The sequence below is a fragment of the Clupea harengus genome, chromosome 4 (genome assembly GCF_900700415.2).
Source record: "Clupea harengus chromosome 4, Ch_v2.0.2, whole genome shotgun sequence".
NCBI classification, from domain to species: domain Eukaryota; kingdom Metazoa; phylum Chordata; class Actinopteri; order Clupeiformes; family Clupeidae; genus Clupea; species Clupea harengus.
The window spans coordinates 12,826,207-12,850,406 of NC_045155.1; the positions used below are offsets into that span (position 1 = coordinate 12,826,207).

Below are 24,200 nucleotides of genomic sequence, written 5' to 3' on the forward strand. Positions count from 1 at the left end.
AATGCAGCGCAGCAGGAAAATGTCACTGCACGCACTACAAAGAATCATGGGACTTGTAGGCAAGGGTTTGCGGTTTCATAAACATGACACCAGGGGATTAAGCAGTGAGGACTAATGACTCACCTTGTCCATGAAACCTAAGGGTGCATTGGATTACTTTCTTTGTGTGTGTGTGTGTGTGTGTGAGAGAGAGAAAAAAAGTTTGCGAGAGAGAGAGACAGAATTTGAATGTCATTTGTAAGTGTAAACATCCCGATCCTGTTCGCTAGTATATACAGTATATATAAAATCTGAATCCTTCAGTTTACATTTTGTTCATTGGGGGAAAAAACACCCAGATTAACATTCAAACATCAGTCTCAAATCAGTCCCTGACTATTTATTTTTCGCTCAATTCACTGTTCTAACTCTTTCAGCTGTTCCTGTGGAGTAGACTGAGGCTCATTTCTTAATCTCTCTCAAGAAGTGTTCATCTGTCAAAACGCCTCAACCCAGCAAAAGTTCTTATGTTTTTTGTCAGAAGTTAGTGAGATGCCTGGTTTTAGCCCGATCATCAGTCGTGCTAACAGACTATGTCCCGTGTGAGGGCTGGTAATTTGAGTGTGCGAGAGCCACTCTACCACACTTTCAACTCTCCACATCATAGTGCTGCTGCAAACCCACTGCAGCATACTCTTAATGAATTTCCGGCATGTTCTCCAAACCCCTCGGCCCTCAGAGCTTCTGACTTCAAAGAGACCTGTCTTCTCCTTTTGATAACTCTATATATTTATTTTCTGGAGGAAGAGAGGGAGAAGGAACTTTCCTCATGAAAATGCTTAGGGCGTGGATTTTGCATTCTGCATACTGAGCAAATTAAAAAGTGATGCCTCACTGTAACTTGTCAGTGGCTGCAGTGTTCAGTTTGTTCCCTCCTGCTTGTCAGCACAGTGGAGAGCAGAGAGCAGAAGGACTGCATGTTGTACATGTCTTACATGGGAAGAGCCCTTCATTTTATCTTCAGTGACAATTATGGAATTGTAGCTATGCCATTCATTTAATCCTGTTATCTTTCAAATAGATAACACGTTTTCTGCAAAGGAATGAATAGCAGTGCCTTAGGTCACATATACTAAAAGTATACAGACAGCTCTATATTTTGTATATGTGCTCAATCAGATGACATTTTGCTTTTCAGTAAGTAACATGGTCTCTGGACGTGATCTGATTGTGTTGATGACTTTGTGCTGTAGGTCAGGGTAAAGATGTTGTCAGTGCCTACACATCTGTACGTCCCCTGGCTCCAGTGGTTCTCTCTCTGATCCAGCAGCAAAGCTTGGTAACGCCAGAAGGGTTTATTTTATTGCCATAGATAGCTACACCCCCTCCCCCCACACACACACACGTTTAGAGACAGATAGATAGAGATAGAGATAGAGTGTGTGTGAGAGAGAGAGAGAGAGAGAGAGAGAGAGAATCACAGAGGGAGTGAGAGCTCAGATCCTCTGTTTGTGCAGTATTAGTGACACTCTTTAACCTCGAGACAGAGGGGGGTTGCGGAGAAGGAGATGGAGAGGGAGAGGACTAAGATGAAGAGAGGGTGGTACCTTAGAAAATGAAAGTGGAATACGTAAGGTGTGTGTGTGTGTGTTTGTGTGTGTGTGACTGTTAATAGACTCTCTCTGAGCTTGTGTGTGTTCTCTAACTCCCTGTTATTGAACTCTCTGTCTCCCTCTCTGCCCCTATGTGTATGTATACTTGTGTGTCTGTGTGTCTGTGTGTGTCTATGTGTCTGTGTGTATTGTCTCAACATTATTCGACTCTTTGCCCTTTAGAACAGCTGTGTTGTAATTCCCTCAGCTGTTTGTGAAAGTGACACAAGAGTCTTTGCTTGTCATTTCAAAACCAACAGCTCATATCATGAACACTCAAGCCCAAGCCCTCCACTCACTCAAACACACTTTAGTGGTGTGTGTGTGTGTGTGTGTGTGTGTGTGTGTGTGGGGATGTGAATTTGCACACAGCTCCATTATGAGGTACGCAACAACTGGCTCATGGAAGAGGCATATGGTATGGTATGGTATGGCGCCATGAAGAGTATTGCTAACCAGATTTAAAGAGACAGTGTCTCCATTGCACACAGTCATTCAAAGAAAATAAAGAAGATGGGGGCGAGAGAGAGAGAGAGAGAGAGAGAGAGAGAGAGATGGTAACAGGATGCTTCCTCTGCATTTAATTCCAATTGTTTCCTAATCATATTTTAACACAGACTAGCCTGTGTTTAGTTTCCTCTCTTTGTTTTCCGTCTTTTCTGTCGTACTCCCCCCATCACTCATTCCATCACACATCCCCCCTCTTCCTCATCCTTTTTCCTTAGGTCAGCAGTAGTTCCCCTACCCCCTTCGCTCTCTCTCTCTCTCTCTCTCTCTCTCTCTCTCTATCTTTCTCTCTCTCTCGCTCTCTTTCTATTTTGAGCTGTTGGAGGAGGAATGATGAGGAAGTGTTTGACAGAGCAGAACGGTGCTTCTGTGTGTGTGTGTGTGTGTGTGTGTGTGTGTGTGTGTGTGTGTGAGAGAGAGAGAGAGATAGAGAGAGTCTGTGTGTGTGTGTGTGTGTGTGTGTGAGTGTGACTGGGGAATGGGTTGATTATATATACTGGTTGAATGGCTTACATTCACTCTACTATGTATAAATGGCAGTGGAGTGTTTCAGTTCCTACAGCATCCTTTACTATGGTGTAGAAAATGTCTCTCTGTCTGTGAGTGTGAGTGTGTGTGTGTGTGTGTGTGTGTGTGTGTGTGTGTGTGTGTGTGTGTGTGTGTGAGAGAGAGAGAGAGAGATTGAAAGAGTGGAGGTGTTGACTTACAAGTGAGAGACAAAATTAGTCAGTTCCAGTGGGAGTGGTGGCTGTGCTCATCAGTGGCCTGGAAATCTATCATTTACAGTTTCACACCTCTCTATGCCTGCCTCTCTCTCTCTCTCTCTCTCTCTCTCTCTCTCTCTCTCTCTCTCCCTATGCCTGCCTCTCTCTCTCTCTCTGAATTAAATTCAATTAAAAAAAGGCTTTATTGGCATGACTGCATACAATACAACGTTGCCAAAGCATGTTTACATAAAATGTACAATCACAATTAACATAAATAAATAAAAACAAACAATAATTTCTCTCTCTCTCTCTCTCTCTCTCTCGCCCTCCATAGCAATCTGTGTCTGCTAGTCTGTGGCACCTGTTTGCAATTGTTTGCTATTGATAGTACTGCGCCTCTAAATCCATTGCTCAATAGACTAATGACAAAAAAAAAACATTTGGGAATGTTAGTTAAAATGGCCACCCAACCCTGTGGTAAAAAGCCTCATCATACTTCTGGAGAGAGGAAGAATTATTGACACTCCTGGGGCTGCTCCTGTAAACAGTGTTCAGTTATTTATTAAGTTTAGTTATTTAATGTATTCAGTATTTTATTTATTTATTTATTAGTCACATATTGGGATGTATAAAAAGTGGGGCCACTCAACCCCTATACTTTTAGTGGTGATTTTGCAACCCCAGTGTCGAGCAGAATGCCTCTGCATTTTTCATTCAATTTACCAGTCACAGTCCAATTAGAGTACTAAGCTGGTGTAAAGAGCTAAAATCAGGGTTGACCCTGAGGCGTAATTAATTTGTGTTGCGTGTAAATAGCTATGTGCAAAGCTGCTGGAATAATATTGATGAGGGTGCCTATCAAAAAGTAGTGTTGACAGAACTAATGATAATAGATTTATTTGACGCACAAAGTGAAAAGAAGCTTTTTCAATTAAATGCAGGTGTCTGGTAATATATGCTTAATCTACGGTTCTACCGTATTGCTAGCTGATCTGATATCTGTACTTAAACATATCAAGGCATCTCTTAGTAAACAGTGTTCTAGAACTTAAAGGCTAAAGCTAAAGGGGACACGTGATACCGGAAAAAAGATGCTCAATCCACTGGAGGTAGAGCTCACTCACTACTTCCCTTTTTCTCCACTAGGGCTCAGATGACTTATCTGTAACTTGGTGTGAACATTACACACAGGTTACATATCACATATCATCACCAAATTTTAAATACTGAACAAATAAAAACAGAAAATGCATTTATCCATTACATTATTATTACATATCAGCAGGAAATGGTAAATATCTGTCCAATGACCCTAGCTACTTTTGACTCTTGGTCAGTCATTATATTTGCAGGATCTTAAAGGTTTCTTCAGTTTCTAATGTCTGTTATGACTGCAGAATATGATCGGTTTACCCTTGCTGTCAGCAGTTAGATGAGTTTCTTGCTGGAACATAGGCTGAGGCTCTGCATCTGTCGTTACCAGACAACAGTTGTCCAGAAGTGCTATGACTGCAAATATTATAGTTAAAACCTGGTATAGAGTCTTAAAATGATGGAACCATAATGGTGCCATAGGAATTAACTAGATGCACCACAAACATGGTCCGGAATGACTTCAAACTGCGCTCTTCTGCATTCCAATGCACCTGCTAGTCAATCTGCAGGAAGACAAGACTGCTCAAAGCATCTCATGCAAAACCTATTAAATTGCAAAGGGGCATCAAGCCATCATCACTGAGGATAGCTGCTCTGCTTTTCTCCAAACAGCTCTCATTTTCCCCAGGAGAAACCATAGCGCTCTCAGCCCAGATTATTGTAATAGGCTGGCGAGGTGGTGGCCGTCGGACAGCTGGTGTTTCATTGTCATGCAGTGAAGGCATAGCCAATCCTTGTTCAGTTTTACCCCCAACTGTGCTGTAACATATATTATTGCACAACAAGTCTTGAGGAATCAAATGGATTTTCTATGGACACTAAACATACCAAAGCAGTCTGAGTTTCCCTCATGAGGTCGCTTAAAATTAGTCAGGCCTGACATGTTTTTGCAACACAGGTCCAGTGAAGTGCTCAAACCTATGCCCTGTCACTTCACATATCATGTCCTATCATGTTTATGGTGTGGTCATGTGTTCACTAAAGGAGTGAAAGTCACGCTTATTTAAAAAGCTAATACTAATTGCAAATATAGTGTCTGATGCAAAGTGTGTGTGGGGCTGGCCTTTTTAGTGTTCGTGTATTAGCAGTTCAGTCATGAGCGTGGCCGTCGTGTTTGAAAATCAAATCTAATTTCAAGATTGTGATAGAGCATTGATGATTATCCCGGCAAAGCACTTTAGACACAGAAAGGCTTTTATCTGCTTGTGTCACAAGTTTGACTGTTCTCTCCCTACTAAGAGCCAGAAACAGCCGGAAAAACTTTTTTCCATTAATTGAAACGATTATCTGATCAGGGCTGTTAATTCCTCTGACTCAATCTCCATGACTGGAAACATTTTCATGTGATGTCACCAGGCATGGTTTGGGTCAAAACAATGCAAAATGTAATTGTAAACCTTCAGCATATATGCAGTCCAATTGTTTTTCTGCACAGAACTTAAAAACCTCCAGCCAATCTCATTCTCTAGTTGTCTTTTAACATTTCCATGTTTGCCAGTTGAACTTTATCTTTTTAGCTTTAACTTTTCATGGCTTCTTTGTCTAAGTAAAACATATGCCATTTTCAAAAATACATTATAAATTAATTATATAACTTTGCAGTTGTCCTGCAAAGATCCCATTTCTATTTTTATTTTACATATAAATGTACAAAATGGAAGGGTCACCCATGCCTTACACTGGCTTTTAACATGTTTTACTTCTTTCCATCTCTGGCTTAGTAGTCTGACCTCACGTTGAGAGAGAGAGAGAGAGAGGGTGAGGGTGTGATAAATTATTTATTTGGAGCCTTTGCTTTTTATGACAGGGTCTTTATTCCCTCACTGTTGCCTGCCACCTGGTGTATCTGAGGCTCAGAGAATGGAACATTAGCACAGAAATGGCACGTGATCTTAATGGCTAGCTTTACATTACAGTACTGCACATTTAGTCTCTCTCTCTCTCACACACACTCTCTCTCTCCCCTTTTTAATATTCTGCTTTTTTCTTATTTCACATAATTTCCATTTTGCACTAATGTATATTGGCACATAGTAAAAAGGGTCACTCCCTGACCAATGGACGTTTGAGTCATTCTTAGTCATACTCCTGACATTAGCTGTAGCGACATTAAGCTCCATCATGGAATTGGATTGCAAACTGTACTTAGAGCCAATTTGCTGAGCAGTCACATACTCTGCAGTCCATTGCTCTCGTGTGTATGAGGTATTTCTGGAAGGTGGGATGGACACAGTGTCAGTTATCGGAAGTGTCCCGTGGATGGTGAGGTTAAATGGTTATGAAAGGTGGCTGTTGGACAACATTAGGCCTTATGGGTGTAAGAAGCTTATGGCGTGTGGGTGGCACGGAAGTGCAGGTCCTGTACATGCAGATGCCCCAGATGTATGCTGTGTAATTCCCGGGCTGCTGGCTCTTCAGCCGAGAGAGGCTTTCCCTTGGCTGTGAAAACCCAAAACCTTATCTCTGGGAATCCGTCCTGTCACTCCTTCTGCTGCTCATCTCACCCCTCTGCCTCGACCACTCTTTCTGTACACCTCTTTCCCCCCCTCCCCAACCCAATCAATGTTTCTCTCTGTCACATCTTACACTCCAAGGGGGTTATGTTTCATTCACTTGGGATTGAGATTTTGCTCCATTTGAAAATCTTGTGGACATATGGACTTGCTGTTTTGACTTCCAAAATATAATGAGACAAGTAACTCAGACTCAGTAACTCGACCTCAGATTTGACATCCTATATTACATTACATACAAGTGAAAGTAGCAAATATACTGTATTACAGCAATTATAACAAAGCAGATCATAATGCAGACATCACAACATGCCAAGCGTATAGCCTCTAATGAAATTCAGTTAGCATATGATGTAGATTTTTTCTGCCAGGCTATTTATTAAGTTAACCATTGCCTTACAAGCCTCTTCTGGTTTTCTTTTGCAGAAAAAAGAATGGCTCTGCCTGAATTGTCAAACCCAGAGGCTAATGTCGGGTGGGCTCGGAGACATGCCTCTTCCTGTTCCCCAGCCGTCTCCCAAGCACCAACCAATGGGATCGCCTCGACATCAAGCGCCGGCCAGTCAGCAGCAAGCTCAGCAGCCACCCTCTCAGAAAGTGTCCAATCAGCAGCAGGAGGGGCAGAAGGCAATGCAATCACAGCAGAAAGCTCCCTTGGCTCAGGGGAGCGGTCCCTTCGCTCCAACGGCTGCTAAGGCACCAGGGGATGGAAAAGCCCCTTTTCAGCCCACTCCTGGCCAAACCACTACCCCGAGCGAAACACAAAAACAGCAAAAGAATTTGGAGAAGGATAAAACCACCTCCAAAACAGAGAAGGAGCTGGAGACCAAGGACACTAAGCCTACCCCAACTATTACTCCAGCTAAAGATGAGAAGAGGGAATTTCAAAAGTCAAGATATTATGAGGTAAGACATTATTAGATCACAATTGCTTCTTGCCTGAAAAAGGATTGACGGCCAAAGAAAATATTATTATAGATGAGGACGTATATATCTTCAATGTGGGTGGCATATGTCTATTGATAAATGTTTCTATATATACAAATATACAAATGTATTGATTAAGCCAAAACTTCAGGGTTTCGCATTTTTTATAAAGATTTTAGAAAAGAATTTATCTAATGTATCTTAACTAAACTAAAACTCACGAGTTCACCCACTGGATATTAACACACTTACACTTAAAATCTAAATGATGCCCTAGTTGAAAAGAATACCTGTTTATGTTAAAACCCTGCTGTACCTAGTCTGGTTTCAGTTGGTGACTTGTGCAGTTTATGCTCAGTAAAACAGTGCTGAGGAAGCTGAGGCAGTGATAGATTTACACTTAGAGAGAGGAGGAAAGAGGTGGAGAGAGATAGAGGGCAGTGAAAAAAGACAGTAATGTCTTTCTTGCCGCCTCATTTCTTTTCAGCTGTCGGTCTTTGAGACAGAGAGCAGGAGTTGCATGAATATGCAGAGCAATCGTGGCTGGTGTGGCCAGTAAACGAAAGTATATGCAAACACTTAAATGAGCTTCACTAACTCTGAACACTATAACTTTGTCCATCTAGAGTGTATAAATGATAAAATAAATATATTCATAGAATGCATTGAGCATAAGAATGGTTTAGCCGTCTCTCACTTTGCAAGTCTAATCGAGGTGGTGTCATGTGTTTTTTTTATTTCTCAGGAGGCGAGCAAAACAAACAGCACCCATGACCTATCCAGGAGTCCCCAGAGCCTGAGTGACACTGGCTACTCCTCAGACGGCATCTCAAGCTCCCACAGCGAGATTATCGGCCTTATCCAGGAGGAGGAGATGAAGCTGAGTGAGAGGGGCCTGACTGGCCTCCACACTCCCCCCAGCCCCTCCGAGATCACCAAGCTGGAAAGCTCTATGAGACCACTGCTGGAGTCCAAGGTGAAAGACCAGGAGAAGGACAGGGAGCATGAACGTGGCAGAGGTCGACATCACTCCCGAGACGCAGATGACCGAAAGCACCGGCCCCACTCGCTATCGATAAGCCCAGAGGCCTACGACTCCGACGAGGAGCTGGAGGACATCATGGAGGAAGAGGAGGATCTGGCGGACTGGGAGGCCAAACGAGAGCTTCGCGCTATGGCTGCCGCAGGAGAGGACAGTGGTCACAAAAAGAAAGCAGATCCCCCTGAGATGACCGATGAGGAGTATATGAGGAGACAGATTATGGAGATGAGTGCAGATGAGGATAATGAAGAGGAGGAGGAAATGGAGGAGGAGGAAGAGGAAGATGAGGGTTATGGATACCAAAAGTCAAAAAAGACACACAAGCACATCAGCGAATCAGGAAAAGAGAAACGGCGCCTCACACACCACTCGAGCAGCTTTGAGGAAGAAACCAAATCATCCAGCGAAGTGAATAAAGGCTATGCTGAGGAGGGAGAAGAGGACTTGATGGCCTCACAAGGAGGACTGCGCCGATTTAAAACCATAGAGTTAAACAATACAAATAGCTACAACAGCAATGAGAATGACCTAAGCCTGGACAGGGAACCGGAGCTTGAGATGGAGAGCCTCACAGGCTCCCCAGAGGAACGATCGAGAGGGGAGTACTCCTCCACTTTACCACCAACCTCATCCAGCTACACTTCTGGCACCTCACCCACTTCCATCTCCTCGATGGAGGACGACAGCGACAGCAGCCCCAGCCGTAGGCAGAGGCTTGAGGAGGCCAAACAGCAAAGGAAGGCCAGACACCGCTCCCATGGCCCACTGCTGCCCACCATAGAGGACTCTTCAGAGGAGGATGAGCTGAGAGAGGAGGAAGAGCTCCTGAGGGAACAGGAGAAGATGAGGGAGGTAGAGCAGCAGAGGATACGCAGCACGGCCCGAAAGACCAAACGAGACAAGGAGGAACTGAGGGCTCAGAGGCGGAGGGAGAGGTCCAAGACTCCTCCCAGTAACCTGTCTCCCATTGAAGACGCCTCCCCCACGGAGGAGCTGAGACAGGCTGCTGAAATGGAGGAATTGCACCGATCCTCCTGCTCAGAGTACTCTCCCTCCATTGACTCGGAGGCTGAGGGCTATGAGGTGTCATCCAAGCTCTACAAGTCAGGCAGTGAGTACAACCTGCCGACTTTTATGTCTCTATACTCTCCCACTGAAAAGCCTGAAGTGACCTCCTCTACAACTACCACGACTACCTCATCGACTGGCAAGCATCTGAAGAGTGCCGAAGAGGTCTATGAAGAAATGATGAGGAAAGCAGAGATGTTGCAGAAGCAACAAAAGCAGCAACAGCAACAGTCTCGCTCAGGGCAGCAGTACAACACAAGCGCCTATCAACAAGAGGGAATAAGGAACGGGCAGCAGTATGAGGATGAGTTTGAATATGTCGATCAAGATGAAACTGAGTATGACAACGAGGAAAGTGGGGATATCTATGAAGAGATTCGTCAGACCTCCCAAACCATCACAAAAGAGTTGGATGAACAAGGGGATGTAGATGGGTCCTATCCTGACAAGCACCTCCTAGATACGGGCTCGGCTTTTGCCAAGCTGCTGGAGCAAAGTAATGCCCTTCTGACTCCGGGCACTAGCCCCACTCAACTCTCAGCCCCCGTCTCATTCGCTGAAACTGGAAGGGGCATTCCTGATGTACGTGTGACTCAGCACTATTCAAAAGATGCTCAGAAAGACCGACTCAGAAGTCAAGCTGGTAAAAATGGCATAACTCCTGTAGCTGCTGCCACTACCATAGCAGCGTATGGTGTGTATGCTAGAGACGCCGTAACAGTCTCCCAGACCAGTGTCAGTCAAACAGTGACCTCAACACAGTCTAATCTGTACGGCCGCCAAACTGGCAGCACTGCCACAACTACTACTACTGTCTCAAATGTCTCCAGCAAAATAGCAGAGATAACTCAGGCATACAGTCAAAGAGATAGCTCAGGAAGGAGGGTGGCTGAGAGCAGAGGAGTACAAGTGAGAGACAGTTCGACCTCATCTGAAACCATAATTGAGCCTCGCGCAACCAAAGTTTACTCTTATTACAAAAGTACAAGTCCTCCCCTCTCCCCAACTACATCACCAATACACAGCCCAAGCCACCACAGTAGAAGGACAGCAGAATTTTCAACCCAGACATTCAGTCCCTCCATTCCTACACAAGCAGGGGGTTCCCCTACCTCTCCAGTGATGGTTCAGGGGACCCACACAGCCCACAGGGCAGTTTCTCCCCGTCTTTTCAGACAACAGAGCTCCCAGGAGGCTTCTGGTATGGATTATGATCCCACAAGTCCTTCTAGGCCAGCAACTGTCAACACTGCCACTTCTCCTCTTTCGTCACCCACAAGGTTTAGTCGTCAGTCCACTTTTGATGCCTACTCACCACCTGTGAGCCCCCCAGACACACCCCCTCATCACCAGGCACCTTCCCATTCTGGAGGCTTCTATAGGACCCACCGCGTTGAGAAAGTCAGTGTTGGCACAAGCATGGTCACAACAGCAAGCACATACACTCATGGGTCTATGTCTATGGACAACATATCCCTCTGCAGAATATCTACAGTTCCTGGCACCTCCAGAGTGGAACAAGGTCACATGGTTCATGGTGGGAGTGTAGTAGACCTAAGGGCCCCATTAAAGTCAGCTCCAATTATCATGACAGACCAGGGGATGGACTTAACCTCATTGGCCACAGACTCACGCAGGTACTTAGGCAGTGCAGAGGGCAGCCCTATTCGGCACTCCACAATTTTCCAGCCTCTGATCATGAACCTCAATGCTCAGGAGCAACCACATGTTATGGCTTCAACACCCACAACTGTGAGTGTCACTGTGGCAGCATCTATGTTCATTTCCCAGCACCATCAACCTGTTATTTATGGAGATCCCCTCCAGAACAGAGTGGATCTGGGTCAGGGTATGGTAGCTGTGTGCCTGGCCCAAACAAAGCCTGCTCAGATCGACCCTACGATTCCAAAGATTGATGCAAAGCTTGAGGACTTGAGCATTCAACAGGAGCAGCTACGCATGCAGCAGCAAAAGCTCCAACAGCAGCAGCAGCAACTGGAACAGCAGCTTCAGCAGCACCACCAATTGCAGAACCATCAGCAATCTACTTCCTTTGCGAGATTTAACCTGAGCAATCAGCCCCCATTGCAAAAGAAAGACCTGATGGTAAGCCAAACCAGCAGTGCCCAACCTGTTGTCAGTGCCATATCACCTGGTGTTGCACCTGAGATGTACAGTACTGGAGCTCCCCTTGAGATGCAAACTGCACCTGGTGTAGTAAACCTGGCCACTACTAAGCCTCATGCAGTGATGGTGCAGATGGATGGTACCGCACAAGGAGCTCCATTTTCCCAACTTGTTAAGCCAGAAGAGGGTCAGGGTATTGTGGATCTTACCGGACAGATTAAACCAGAGAACCAAGTAGCCTGCTGTGATGTGGTTTATAATTTACCCTTTGGTGGCAGTTGTGTTGGAGGTCCGTTCTCACAAAAGCCAAGTGCAGAGGAAGCACCTGGTGTCAATGAGCCCCCACGTCCACCATCTGCACCTCCACAACTTTACCAACAAATTGAGATTGGTGTGGAGGCCCAACCTTATCAGGATATATCTATGAAATCCTATACACTGCCCTTCCCTGGTCGGCTACAACCATCTATGTCCGACACTAACCTAGCTGATTTAGGACTATCCTCCTTCCATTCAAAGGTCGACCCACACCTTCAAGCACCTGGAGAGCTCGCTGTGGACCTCAGTGCAATGAAAGATCAGATGGGCATTGGACTCCAGTATGGTTCTTACACTGATTTACGACACCAAGGGGATGTGACAGTAGCTCCCCTACCTATAAGAAGGTACAATTCTCTATCCAACATTAGCGCAGACTATGGATACTCTGCCCGTGACCTTCGTGATTTCCAGGAGTCTAATCTTGCTCAATATAGTGCAACTACTGCTAGGGAGATAAGCCGTATGTGTGCTGCCCTGAACTCAATCGACCGCTATGCCAGCAACCCTGAACTTGCAGCACAATTTGGTGCTGGAAGGGGAAGTGTTCCGCCAGGTAGAATAAGTCTACCACAAGGCCTGGCAGCCCTCAGGCCTAATCTAATGTATGGTCCAGATGGAAAGCCTATCTCTCACAGCCAAGCATTAACCAATCTCATTAATGCCAGGCAAGCAAGTCTTCGAGCACTGTACCCATCTGCCATAAGATCTGCTGATGGTATGACTTTCTCCACTATCAACACTCCCATTGCCTCAACTGTGCCAATCACAACACAACCAGCCTCTGTGCTAAGGCCATTGCTAAGAGGTGTTTACAGGCCATATCCCACACCAAACATGATGCCAGTGCCTCTGGCCAGCCTCACTAGAATGCCTGTGATGACTCCGAGGATACCCATGTCTGGACAGGGCCCATGCCGTTTCCCAGCACCAAGCCAGTTCCCAGCAACAACCGCCACTGCTTTCTTTGAGCCACCTCCAATGACTACTGTTCAAGATGCTCCCATGTACCTTGGGAAATCTCCTGTAAGTTCTGCTGTACCCGGGACTGTCACTGCACCCATATTATCTGGTGCACCAGCGCAAGGCACCCAGCCCACATCTGTGCCAGGCCTAACGCCCGTTGTAGTGCCAACAAACCAACCACAAGAGCAGCCTATGAATCTGACACAGCCCCATCACCACACTCAGACAGGGCAAGGGCAAGCCCCCAGTCAGCCTCAAGCACCAACCCAACCTCAGCCTCCCATGGCTCATGCCTACCCGCCAACTCATGGTCAGCCACTAAGTCAACCTCAGTCTCAGCCACCTCCAGCAACACCAGCTGCTGCCACCACCACCAGTGATCCACCTGCAACAACCCCCAGTGCAGCAAAGGACCCAGAAGAAGAGAGACTTCAGCGACAACAGGAGCACTTGCTGCAGCTTGAGAGAGAGTGTGTGGAGCTGGAGAAGCTACGTCAGCTTCGTCTGCAAGAGGAACTTGAAAGGGAGCGTGGTGAATTGCAACGGCAACGTGATAAAGAGCAGATACTGGTACAGCAAGAGATCCAGGACCTGCAGTCAATCAAGCATCATGTCTTGCAGCAGCAGCAGGCTGAGAGAGAAAAGCAGCTTGTCATGCAGAGGGAGCAGCTTTCCCAGCAGAAAGCACAGCTTGACCAGATACAGTCTTTACAGCATCAACTGCAGCAGCAGCTTGAAGAACAAAAGAGACAGAAAACAGCTGCTGTAGCAGCTGCGGCTGCAGCCAATGTTGTTTGCGACCAAACAGGCAGAATTATCCAGCAACACGAACTGGTCCCAGACATGCAATACGATGCTCAGATGGCTTCCAGGTCCCTGCCCAACTCTGCATCAGAGATGTGTTTACGTGAGGAGCAGGAAACCAGAGCTATGAGGAAACAGAGGTCCATGCCTCGTCTCCAGGATGGAAGTGGAGGAGAGACAGTGCTGTTCCCCCCGACACGAAGAAATGTGGACAGCAGTGTGCAGACAGATGAGGAGGATGGTGAGGAAAGGTACCTTATGTCCAGAAGGAGACGTACCAGACGTAGTGTTGACTGCAGTGTCCAGACAGATGATGATGAGGACAAGGCAGAGTGGGAGCAACCGGTCAGACGCCGGCGTTCCCGCCATTCCCGCCACTCCGAATCTGGGGCTGATGCCAAGAATGACTCCACAACCACCTCCACCTCTGCAGCTGCCAAGGTGACCTCGTCCAGCATAGCCATTCAAACCATCCGAGATGGTTCTTGTCAAACAGATACAGAACAGCTGGGAAGAGTCTCCCCTGCCATTCAGGTGACCGTGCCTGACCCAAATAGAGTTGAAATTGTCCACTACATCTCCGGTCCCGAGAGGACACAGAAGGGCCAAAGCTTAGCTTGCCAAACAGACGCTGAGGCCCAGTCACAGGGAGTGGTTGTCCCACAGATCAGTGTGGCCACTACCATTAGCCCCTACTCCACTAGTGTCCAGCTTGTTGGTTCGTCAGACCCTCTCTCTTCTCGTCAGCAGGCAGCCAAGTTTGAGCGGCGAAGGCCAGACCCATTAGAGATCAGCTACCAGCAGAACCATCTGCACAATGAATCTCTGTCTAACCTGATCCGGCAGCCACCCAAGTCTCCTCAGGTCCTGTATTCGCCGGTATCCCCACTGGCTTCTCCTCATCGCCTAATTGAGACATCATTCGCATCCAGTGAAAGGCTGAATAAGGCCCACGTCACTCCACAGCAGAAATCCTATACTGCAGAGTCACCCCAGAGGCACTCCACTCTGCCTCGACCAATGAAGAATGTCCAGAGGTCTATGTCAGACCCCAAACCTCTCAGTCCAACCACAGAAGACCATGCGAAGGCCAGGTTATCCCTCTATCATCAACAGGCACTCCAGAGTCAGGTAGGCATTCAAGTTATTTTTCTAACAATAGCATATAGTGTTCATCCAGTAATGTTTTCAGTGTGAAACAACTATAAATAATTTGAGTAATTCAGTATAATCTGCTACATAACTAGAAAAGCTGCAGCTGTGCTCCCTGTAAGAAATTGTGGTGTATTGTCTCTAGCGTGATATTTGATGTCATACTACCATATTACTGCAGTGTATGGGGCAATAGATGACATTTTTTATGATGCAATTTACTATTTGAGCTGCTGATAGTCAGATAACTAAATGTCTGTTATATCATCTGCGGTTGTTTGTGTGCTTAACTTTATTGACCAAACTATTATTAACTGTATCCCTAAAAGACCCTTGTACCCTAATCATTGCGTCTGCAGGCACTACTGTCTCATAGTCACCCAGTTTTCCCTTTGTAAGATTTAATATTCTGCCCCAGCTTTCCACTATGGTTGTGATTAACAGTTTAAGTCTCTCCCTAGTGGAAACAGACATTTAATCAAAATTAAGAAATTATTAATTAATTTAACACATTCATTCCTATTGGAGTCTTTAAAATGTCGTAGCACTGTTGTTGCCTGTTGACCTAAAACTATGGAAAATGTAGTTTTTGTGACATTTGAATATTCTCAAAAGATTAATCTTATTGACGAATAGGCACAAAAAAATCTACCACCTACTTAACTTGATTGCAGATGTGCATGCCTTACTTACTTCCATTATAAGATAATCAAACTCTACAGGAAAGATTTCTTTCGTAGCGCTGACATCTTTTGGGCTGCAGTCATTATCCAGCCAGCAGAAATGTCCTGTGGAGCATATCAGGCAGGGCAAATGCTTGACTCTGTTTGAAATAAATCAATTAAAACTAAGGTTCAGAGACAGAATGGTGGTAAGAGGGCTCACAGTGCATGTCACTTACAAAAAGAGCCATTATCCACAGGTATTGGGAATTATAGCACCATGCCACGAAAGGAGTTTGTTGATGGGCTGTTGGTTCCTTAAATGTATGACACCATTATAGACATCACTATTACATACGTGACATTTACTTTTTCAAAATGAAAAAAATTATTTCTATGCTTTAAACAGAACAGTACATTTTAGTGGTATTTAATTTGAAACCATTCTACTTGTAGGCATTGTTAGTACTGTATGTCTGTCTATTCTATGTACATCTAAAATGACTGACAGTAGGACATATATAATTGTCAGATGCGAACTGCTGTAACTGTCCATCATGATCTGCCAGACTGAACTTCTGTTTTCTGATGCACTGTTTTGCATGCTGTGCTGACCCCACCTCCATTCTCCCTGGCCTTTGTGACCCTGCAGCTGGCTGCCCTGCAGCAGAGCTCCCTCCTGAGGAAGGTGAAGCGGACCCTGCCCAGCCCCCCGCCCGACGAGACCCAGCTGTCGATGGTCACCCCTGCCTTGCCCCAGATGTATATGCCCTCAGTGCCCTCCCTTAAGGCTGGCACTCGCCCTGGCCTGATAGCCAAGGCCAGCCTGCTGAAGGACCTGACCCACGAGCTGAAGGCAGTGGAGCAGGAGTCCACCAAGCTCCGCAAGCAGCAGGCAGAGCTGGAGGAGGAGGAGAAGGAGATCGACGCCAAGCTCCGCTACCTGGAGCAGGGCATCCATTCACGCAAAGAGACTCTGGTAAAAGAGAGAGAGAGGCGGGATGTGGCGTATCTGCGCTGCATGGGTGATGCACGAGACTACATGTCAGACTCTGAGCTCAACAACCTGCGGTTGGCGGCAGCTGTGGCGTCTTATGAGAGAGAAGGCTTGCTGACAAGACCCAGCACAGCACCCCTCAGCCAGTTCTCCAGTGAGCTGAGTACCGCCGCCCAGTACCCCCCCACTTCATCATTTGTCTCCTACCAGTTCCCTCAGAGCCAGCCAGCTCCCGTTCCACAGGCACCAACCCCTTTCCAAACCACTGGATTCAACCAGCCTCCCTATCCTACTGTCTCCCAGGCCCAGGCTCTCCCTCAGCCTACCCCTCTGCAGACCCATCATCCTCTCCCATCATACCAGCCTCCAGGGACCTTCCCCTCCCAAAGCTATCCACCAGGCCAACCACCTTATCCAACTGAACACAGTGTGCAACCTCCAACCCAGCCAGGACATCCCGGGTTCCAGCCTCCACCTCCTGGTGGTATAACTCCTTACCCATCCCACACTACGCCATACCCGAGCCAGGCACCACCCTACCCAGTCAGCCAGGCGAGCACTTACCAACCTCAGGCCGACATTCTCACTGTGCATCAGAGGCCCCGACAGACCTCATTGGCTGATTTGGAGCACAAGATGCCCACTAATTATGAGGTCATAAGCAACCCGACAGTTGTAGTGACAACCACCGCCCAAGACACCACCTACTCCCAGATGGGTATGGCCCCCTCTTATGGACAGTACGCAACAACCATGGCAAACAGTTATGGGCCATATTCCACTTCAGTTCCCAGCACTTATGGAACCTACCCAACAACCACAGCAAGCTCTTATGGGCAGTACACTACAACTGTGGCTGGCACTTATGGCCAGTACACAACAACTATCGCAAATACTTATGGCTACACTACAACTACAGCCAGTTCCTATGGACAGTACACAACTACAATGGCTAATTCGTATGGCCAGATGTCTGACCGACAACACGCAGTCGACAGCACTTCCACCTATGCCAGTGATGGTCTGTATGGCTCCTCCAACCTGGAGCAAAACGGTCCTAAGAGCTATTTAGTGATTGACGACATCAGTGAGCTGACGAAGGAGGGCATGGGCACAACCGCTGACCCGCACCGCAGCGAGGGCCATGGGCGATATGGGGGCGACGCCGTCCACACACGAGGAGGGAGCTCCTACGGCCGACCAGAGGACGAGCAGCACGAAGACCTGTACGACCATCAACATGGCAGGGGTAAGAGCACCGGCAGCTACCATCCGCGAGGGGCAGATATGTACGGCCGGGTAGTGGGCAGCAGTAGCATGGGTGGGGGATCGTCCTATTACTATGACGACTACAAGCACTCGTCTTTGCCAAGTTCACGTGCAGCCCAGAGGCATACGTCCAAGAGCTTGGCTCCAGCTGTAATGTCCACCAAGAGGAGCAAGCATCGAAAGCAAGGCATGGAGCAGAAGATCTCCAAATTCTCACCCATCGAGGAGGCCCGTGACGTGGAAGCTGACCTGGCCTCCTACACCATGAGCACCGCTACAACCAGTGGCTACGGTACAGGCTCCCGGTCGAGAAAGCTCCAGGATGACTTTGGTTACCAGCTGCGCAAGGGCATCTATGACCCTCAGAGGGGCTACTACGAGGAAGACGAGCGGCTGCACAGCCAGGGCAGGTCCCGGTCCACCGGTTATGTAATGGACAAGGTCCCAACCAAGGACTCAGGCTATCGGAGCAGATCGTATGAGCGGGACTACTATGAGCGGTCAAACCGGAGTGGCTACAACCGTAGTGGGCGTCCCACCTTACGCTCGCAGTACTCTGAGGAGGAGAGTCCACTCAGTCCTACGGGGAAGCCCATGGGCGTTGGACGTGGCTATCTGGGGCCAGATCCTTACAATCCATATGGCTCCAGCCACTCCCTGCCAGACGTGCAGGACCACATAAGAGACTTGCCCAGGACGCACGTCTACAAATCTGATGATATGTACATTATAGACGATTACCATTGTGCTGTTTCAGACAGCGAAGGTAATTGGGCAATGAATGCCAAAGTCACTGCCTACTCTAAAGGGTCCCCCACCCACCACGAACGAGAGAGATAGTGGCAGGAGTGAAAGAGTTTAAGACAGTGCATGTCCGTGTTGCGTAGCCAGGCGTTTAGCCGCTCTCGTCAAAACCGAGTGTCTGAGCTCTGGCCGGCACCGAAACTGCATGAGCCGTCGTGTCGTCTTATTCTTGTTTTTTCATTTTTTCCCCTTGCTTTCTTGCTTTTGCATGTCTTCAGGTGCATCACTTGATCCTCTTTCATATCATTGGATGTGCACATTGTGTTTGAATGTTTATGTGTGAACTGAATATGAATATTTGATCTATCAATTGTGATTTGATTAATTTTATGTATTTGTGTTTTTGTTGTATTTCTATGATTTATATTTCTGTGTGTGTTGTTTGTATGTGTTTTGTCTCTGTGGTATGCATGGGCTTTAAGTTTGTTTCTTCTTTTTCTGTTCTTTTTTCTCTGTCCTGTTCTGTCCTACTTTTGCATGGCCTCAGTCTGCATGCCTGTGTCACCAACGGATCTGGAGATTGACTGTGATCTGCTTTTGGTTTCTCAAGCCTACCACTTGGGCCAGGAGGAAACTGACTGGTTCGAGAAGCCACGCGATGTCCGTGGCTCCCGTCACTATGGCAGCAGTGGCCACTCGTCGGGCAGGCGGAGCCAGAGCCAGAGCCACGTCAAACACACATACCACGACTACGACGAACCACCAGAGGAGGATCTGTGGCCGCAGGACGAGTACGGCCACACCCGCTCTCAGTCCTCAACTCGAGAGCACCGTCACCATGGCAGCGGGAGCACAAGCCGCCACTCGTCCTCCCGCCACTCGGATGAGCCACGTTCCTCGCGATCCTCACGCTCCTCCAAGGACCCGTCCGTGCGCCACGACGCCCGTCCCGTGTCCTCATCTTCAGGAAAGAGGGGTGACTCGCGCTCCCAGGCCTACCCCGCAACAGACTACTCACGTGATCCATCAGGCCACCACCATGGCCAGCGCTCCGGACGGCAGTCATCCCACCACCAGGGCTCCTCCAGCAGGAAGCAGCAGCAGCAGGACCTCCAGGGCCAGCCGTCCTCCAGGCAGCCTGGCTCTTCCGGGTCTAGGACACCTGGTGGGCCTGCAGGCCAAGGCAGGCAGCCTGGGTCAACACTGCCCCCGGATGCACAGCAGGGCCAGCGGGCGCAGCTTCAGCAGCAACACCAGACGTCGGCGGCCAGGCCAGGCCAGCAGCCACCTGTAGGGGGAGCCGCTGTGCAGCAGCAGCCAGCCCAGGCGCAGCAGCTCCAGGCCAAGCCGGGTCAAGCTGGCCCAGCCGCCCGTCCAGCAGCAGCAGGAGCATCACCGATCCCTGCTGTGGTAGGTCACCTGTAACATACCTCCCTATTTTTGAGATTGCTATCCTTATTTCTCCTGCCATTTCCATATAAGACATAGAAAGTATTTATTTTGATTCCATTGGAATAGGTCTCACCTTCAGTGCTGTAACACTGATTAAGTGATATCGTTAGGTCATTTACATTTAAAATATTACAACCAGACCAGTGCTTTTAAATAATGAAATACTGAGACATCTTTTTCAAAATTTGTGTTCAGTCAATTGTTTTTGTCATTTGTTCATAATTTTTTTCTTTTTGAGTTGAGAAAAAAACACTGTGCTGAGCTGGGTGGAAACTTCTTATCTATTGGCTACTCTCTTTTATTAAACTAGTCTCGCTTTTCAGTTCTTCAGTTCTGTATCATATTACCCTCTTCTCTCCCACAACTTTGCTCACTACTCTTTACAAGCTCCTCTTACTCCATGTCTCTTACCATCAGCACTGTCTAAATCGCTCTCCCTCCCATTTTATAAAAATCTGCTCCCCTTTTTCTTCCGTGTTTTCTTTTTGTCACACACACACGTAGACAGACACACACACACACACAGACGTAGACAAACACACACGTGGACACACACACAGACACTCATTCCCTGATAAGACCCAGAGCACTGTGTTTTACTGTTTATTTAAATTTTTGGAGAGATCCTGTTACAGGGCTTATCTCTCATTGCGATTAGCCAATAGTCCTCAGATAGTGCAGATAGACTGCTTTCCTCTTTCCCTCTCTCCCTCTCTCCCCCTTTCCCCCTCTCCCTCTCGACAGAAAGTGACTGTGCCAGAGCTGCTTGCCACAGCCAATCTAATCGCATTTAGTTTTTTTTCCCCTTTTTTAATTCTGTAAAACGTTGTGTCCATGCCGGTAGATTAACTGTATGGGTCTGCACTACAGTGCTGCTGGAGTGCATTCATACATTGTCAGGTATTGGAGTTTGGAGTCATTATTTTCAGTCAAAGCCAAATTAATTTTCACCTGGATCACGTAGAAAAGAAAAACTTGAATTAAATCTAATTGGAAACAATGAGGAATAAATTCAGAGGCATTCAGCTCATGATTCATGGTTCCTTTAAACTGCCGCACTGCTTAGTTTGAACAGTTAGTGATTAGATGCATTGATCTGAAACTGCTGAATGAAAAGAGGGAATCAATAGGTCTTATTGCCTTCCACTAAGCGGCACAATGTATGCTGGATGGGAATATACGATCATGTGGCAAAAGGCCACATATCAAACCCCACAGTGGTCCCCAACTGAGTACATATATGCCTAATGGAAATTAGCGAGATTGCACACACCCAGTCCATTCTCGGAAAAAGAACATGATCATCTGCTGAATGTAGGTAAATGTTTTCACCTGTCTCATTGTCAGTCATATTAGGTCTATTATTTGACAGATCTGCTGCATAAGGTTACGGTCTTCTCCACACACTAGACCATGACACCTTTGATCTGAATGAACACTATGCATTATTCTTTGCTGTTTTAGCCATACACCAATCTAATACCGATCTAATAATCTAATATCAGTACTAGTTAAAGATTTTAAGACACTGTTATTTACAATTTTTATAAATTCTAAAGTATTTATCACTAACTGTGCCGCCTGTGAATCTTCACTCTTAGTTGTAAACAATAAGTGCTTCTGTCACTATTATATGCATATTTGTCAAACCAACTTTTTTTGTAATATCATCGTATATGCTATGTCTCAATCTTCCTCTTGTGTAGGCTGAACCAAAACCCGTACCTGTCTCTGCGATTGGAGCAAAAGCTGCGGCAGCCCAACCTGCCAAAGCCGCTCAGCCACCGCTCACTGGGATAGGCAAGTGTTCTCTGTGCATACACACTCACACACACACACACACACACACACACACACACACACACACACACACACACACACACACACACACACACACACACACACACACACACACACACACACACACAAATCACCAATCATTTCAACTCACATTGCTTCCACTTTGTACGGAATACATTTTACTGTGCTGCCACGTGGAAGATCACATACTCTCCCAGTCGAATCACACACACACACACACACACACACACACACACACACACACACACACACACACACACACACACACACACACACACACACACACACACACACACAGTACAGTGTTTTCCCTTGGATGGGATTGCATAAGGTATCAAGGCTTTCCTGTTTAATCTGGGGATTAGAGTCAGGAAATTCACTTGAGAGACAGTGAATAATCTGCAACTAGGAAATGCATGGAAACAGCTCTTTCCTACATCACTGATCCCTCAAGTATTTGTGTGTCTACTTCCGAGTGTGTGTGTGCGTGTGTGGAGAGAGAGAGAGAGAGAGAGAGAGAGAGAGAGCATGTGTGTGTCCATGCACGTGTATGTGTGTGTGTGTGTGTGTGTGTGAGAGAGAGAGATGATGCTACAGTCATGGTCTCTCACAATTCATGAGGCATATTTTTAGCTCTGTAATGGCTGGCAGTAATGGCAGGCATAATCGGCACATTTGCACATTTCACACACTGCAGTGGAATGTTAAGGATTGAGCTGAAAACACTGAGAGACTTGGTTTCATAAAGACTAATAGCTCTAGGCGCAGTCTCGGTCTCGACCAGTAAAGATCACTGCACATTTCATTTTGAATCCATGGTTGTAAGTATTTAACAGTATGCACCAGTGTCATAAGATAGCAGTCAGCCAAAGTAGACCCACAAGGTTTCTCAATCACCCTATTCTTACGACAGCTATATTGCCCCCACTTTCACAAATTGCTTATCAATTTCAACAATGTTGAATGTACATGCTTGTGTTGGCTACCTCATGTCATGATTACTCTTTCGTGTACCTAATCTCTTCTGCTCTCTTTGTAGGTTCCAAAGCCGGTGGCATTGGTTCGAAGGCAGGCGGCATTGGCAGCGCGGCAGCGGGGCAGCCTGGTCTGGAGGGAGATAGCTTGCTGTCCAAGGTCCTGCCAGGAGGAGCCGCGGAGCAGGCCGGGAAGCTGGGCGAGGGTGAGGACGGGGAACTTAGTACACTCAACGCTTCTGCAGTACACAACACCTAACCTTACAATACATATGATTCATCACTTAGTATTTAATACACGTTACAGTACACACTCCATGTTCAGTAATCAGTGGTCGAGTGGCAGATAGTCAATGGTGTAAACCATCTTATGCTGAACTGTTCTAGAGTTTGAATTGCAGAATTTCATAGTCAATGTTCTGAAATGATATGTGGTTATGCCTCCCCCATTCTCCCTCTTTCTCTTTTTATGTGTCGATTATTTCTTCTGCACATTAATCTTATTGTGTGTCTCCCCTGCTCACCTGTCTCTTTTCTGTGTCCTTTTCCCATGAATGCACTTCATCAAACAGCCATCTCTGGATTTGGCAAGAAATTCACTTCCTTATGGTGAAGTGTGTCAACAGAGGTAAGTCATCATTTCAGAGGAAACACAAACATTTGTGAAAAGAGATGAGATGTTAACTGTGGACAACACAATGGATCATTAAAATGGGTTCATTTTATAAGTTAAATGTATTGTTAAAAAACTTGAATTTGATGAACTCTGTGGTCTTGGAAAGTGGGAACTTTTACTTACTGCCCACACGTGTTGTGTTAAATGTTTACGTCTGTACGACACAACCCTGCTGGGTAGCTAAGTAACATGATTGATTTTTTTCATAGTTCTAAAAGGCTTTTCTGTCGGAGGCAAGGTTCCTCTTCATGCCTTCTGGGCAATTTCAGGGGGTGATGGGGTGACTGTGTGTGGGCTGGTGTTTCCTCAGGTGTGAACTTGAATATTTGTTTGTGTGTGTGTGTGTGTGTGTGTGTGTGTGTGTGTGTGTGTGTGTGTGTGTGTGTGTGTGTGTGTGTGTGTGTGTGTGTGTGTGTGTGTGTGTGTGTGTGTGCTTATTCCACTTTGCTTCTCTGTATCTCTTTATGACTTCCTTGTTCTTTTCCTCAGGATTACTATGGAGTTCAGGAGAAGGCTTTGTACTGGAAAAACCATTGAAGTTCCCCTTCTATGTTTTAATTTAAGAGTGTGTGAAAGAGACTGAGTGAGATAGAGAGGGAGAGAGGAAATCTGAGTGCACTGGTGAGAATCAACTCTGTGAATTGAATAGCATGAATAATCATATGACCATTTTTGAGGCCATACTTTT

At 46.6% G+C, this 24,200-nt stretch overlaps 1 protein-coding gene across 1 annotated transcript in view; it reads left to right on the forward strand.

The window, feature by feature from the left end:
• Window positions 1-24,200, forward strand: part of bsna (bassoon presynaptic cytomatrix protein a) — a 103,010-nt gene that overhangs the window by 69,899 nt on the left and 8,911 nt on the right. The window contains exons 6-13 of the mRNA XM_031566275.2: window positions 6,940-7,419; window positions 8,186-14,896; window positions 16,232-18,611; window positions 19,200-19,999; window positions 21,748-21,841; window positions 22,902-23,042; window positions 23,409-23,464; window positions 24,002-24,133. Coding sequence (XP_031422135.2) covers window positions 6,940-7,419; window positions 8,186-14,896; window positions 16,232-18,611; window positions 19,200-19,999; window positions 21,748-21,841; window positions 22,902-23,042; window positions 23,409-23,449 — 10,647 coding nt within the window. The 3' untranslated portion in view covers window positions 23,450-23,464; window positions 24,002-24,133. The remainder of the gene's footprint in view (window positions 1-6,939; window positions 7,420-8,185; window positions 14,897-16,231; window positions 18,612-19,199; window positions 20,000-21,747; window positions 21,842-22,901; window positions 23,043-23,408; window positions 23,465-24,001; window positions 24,134-24,200) is intronic.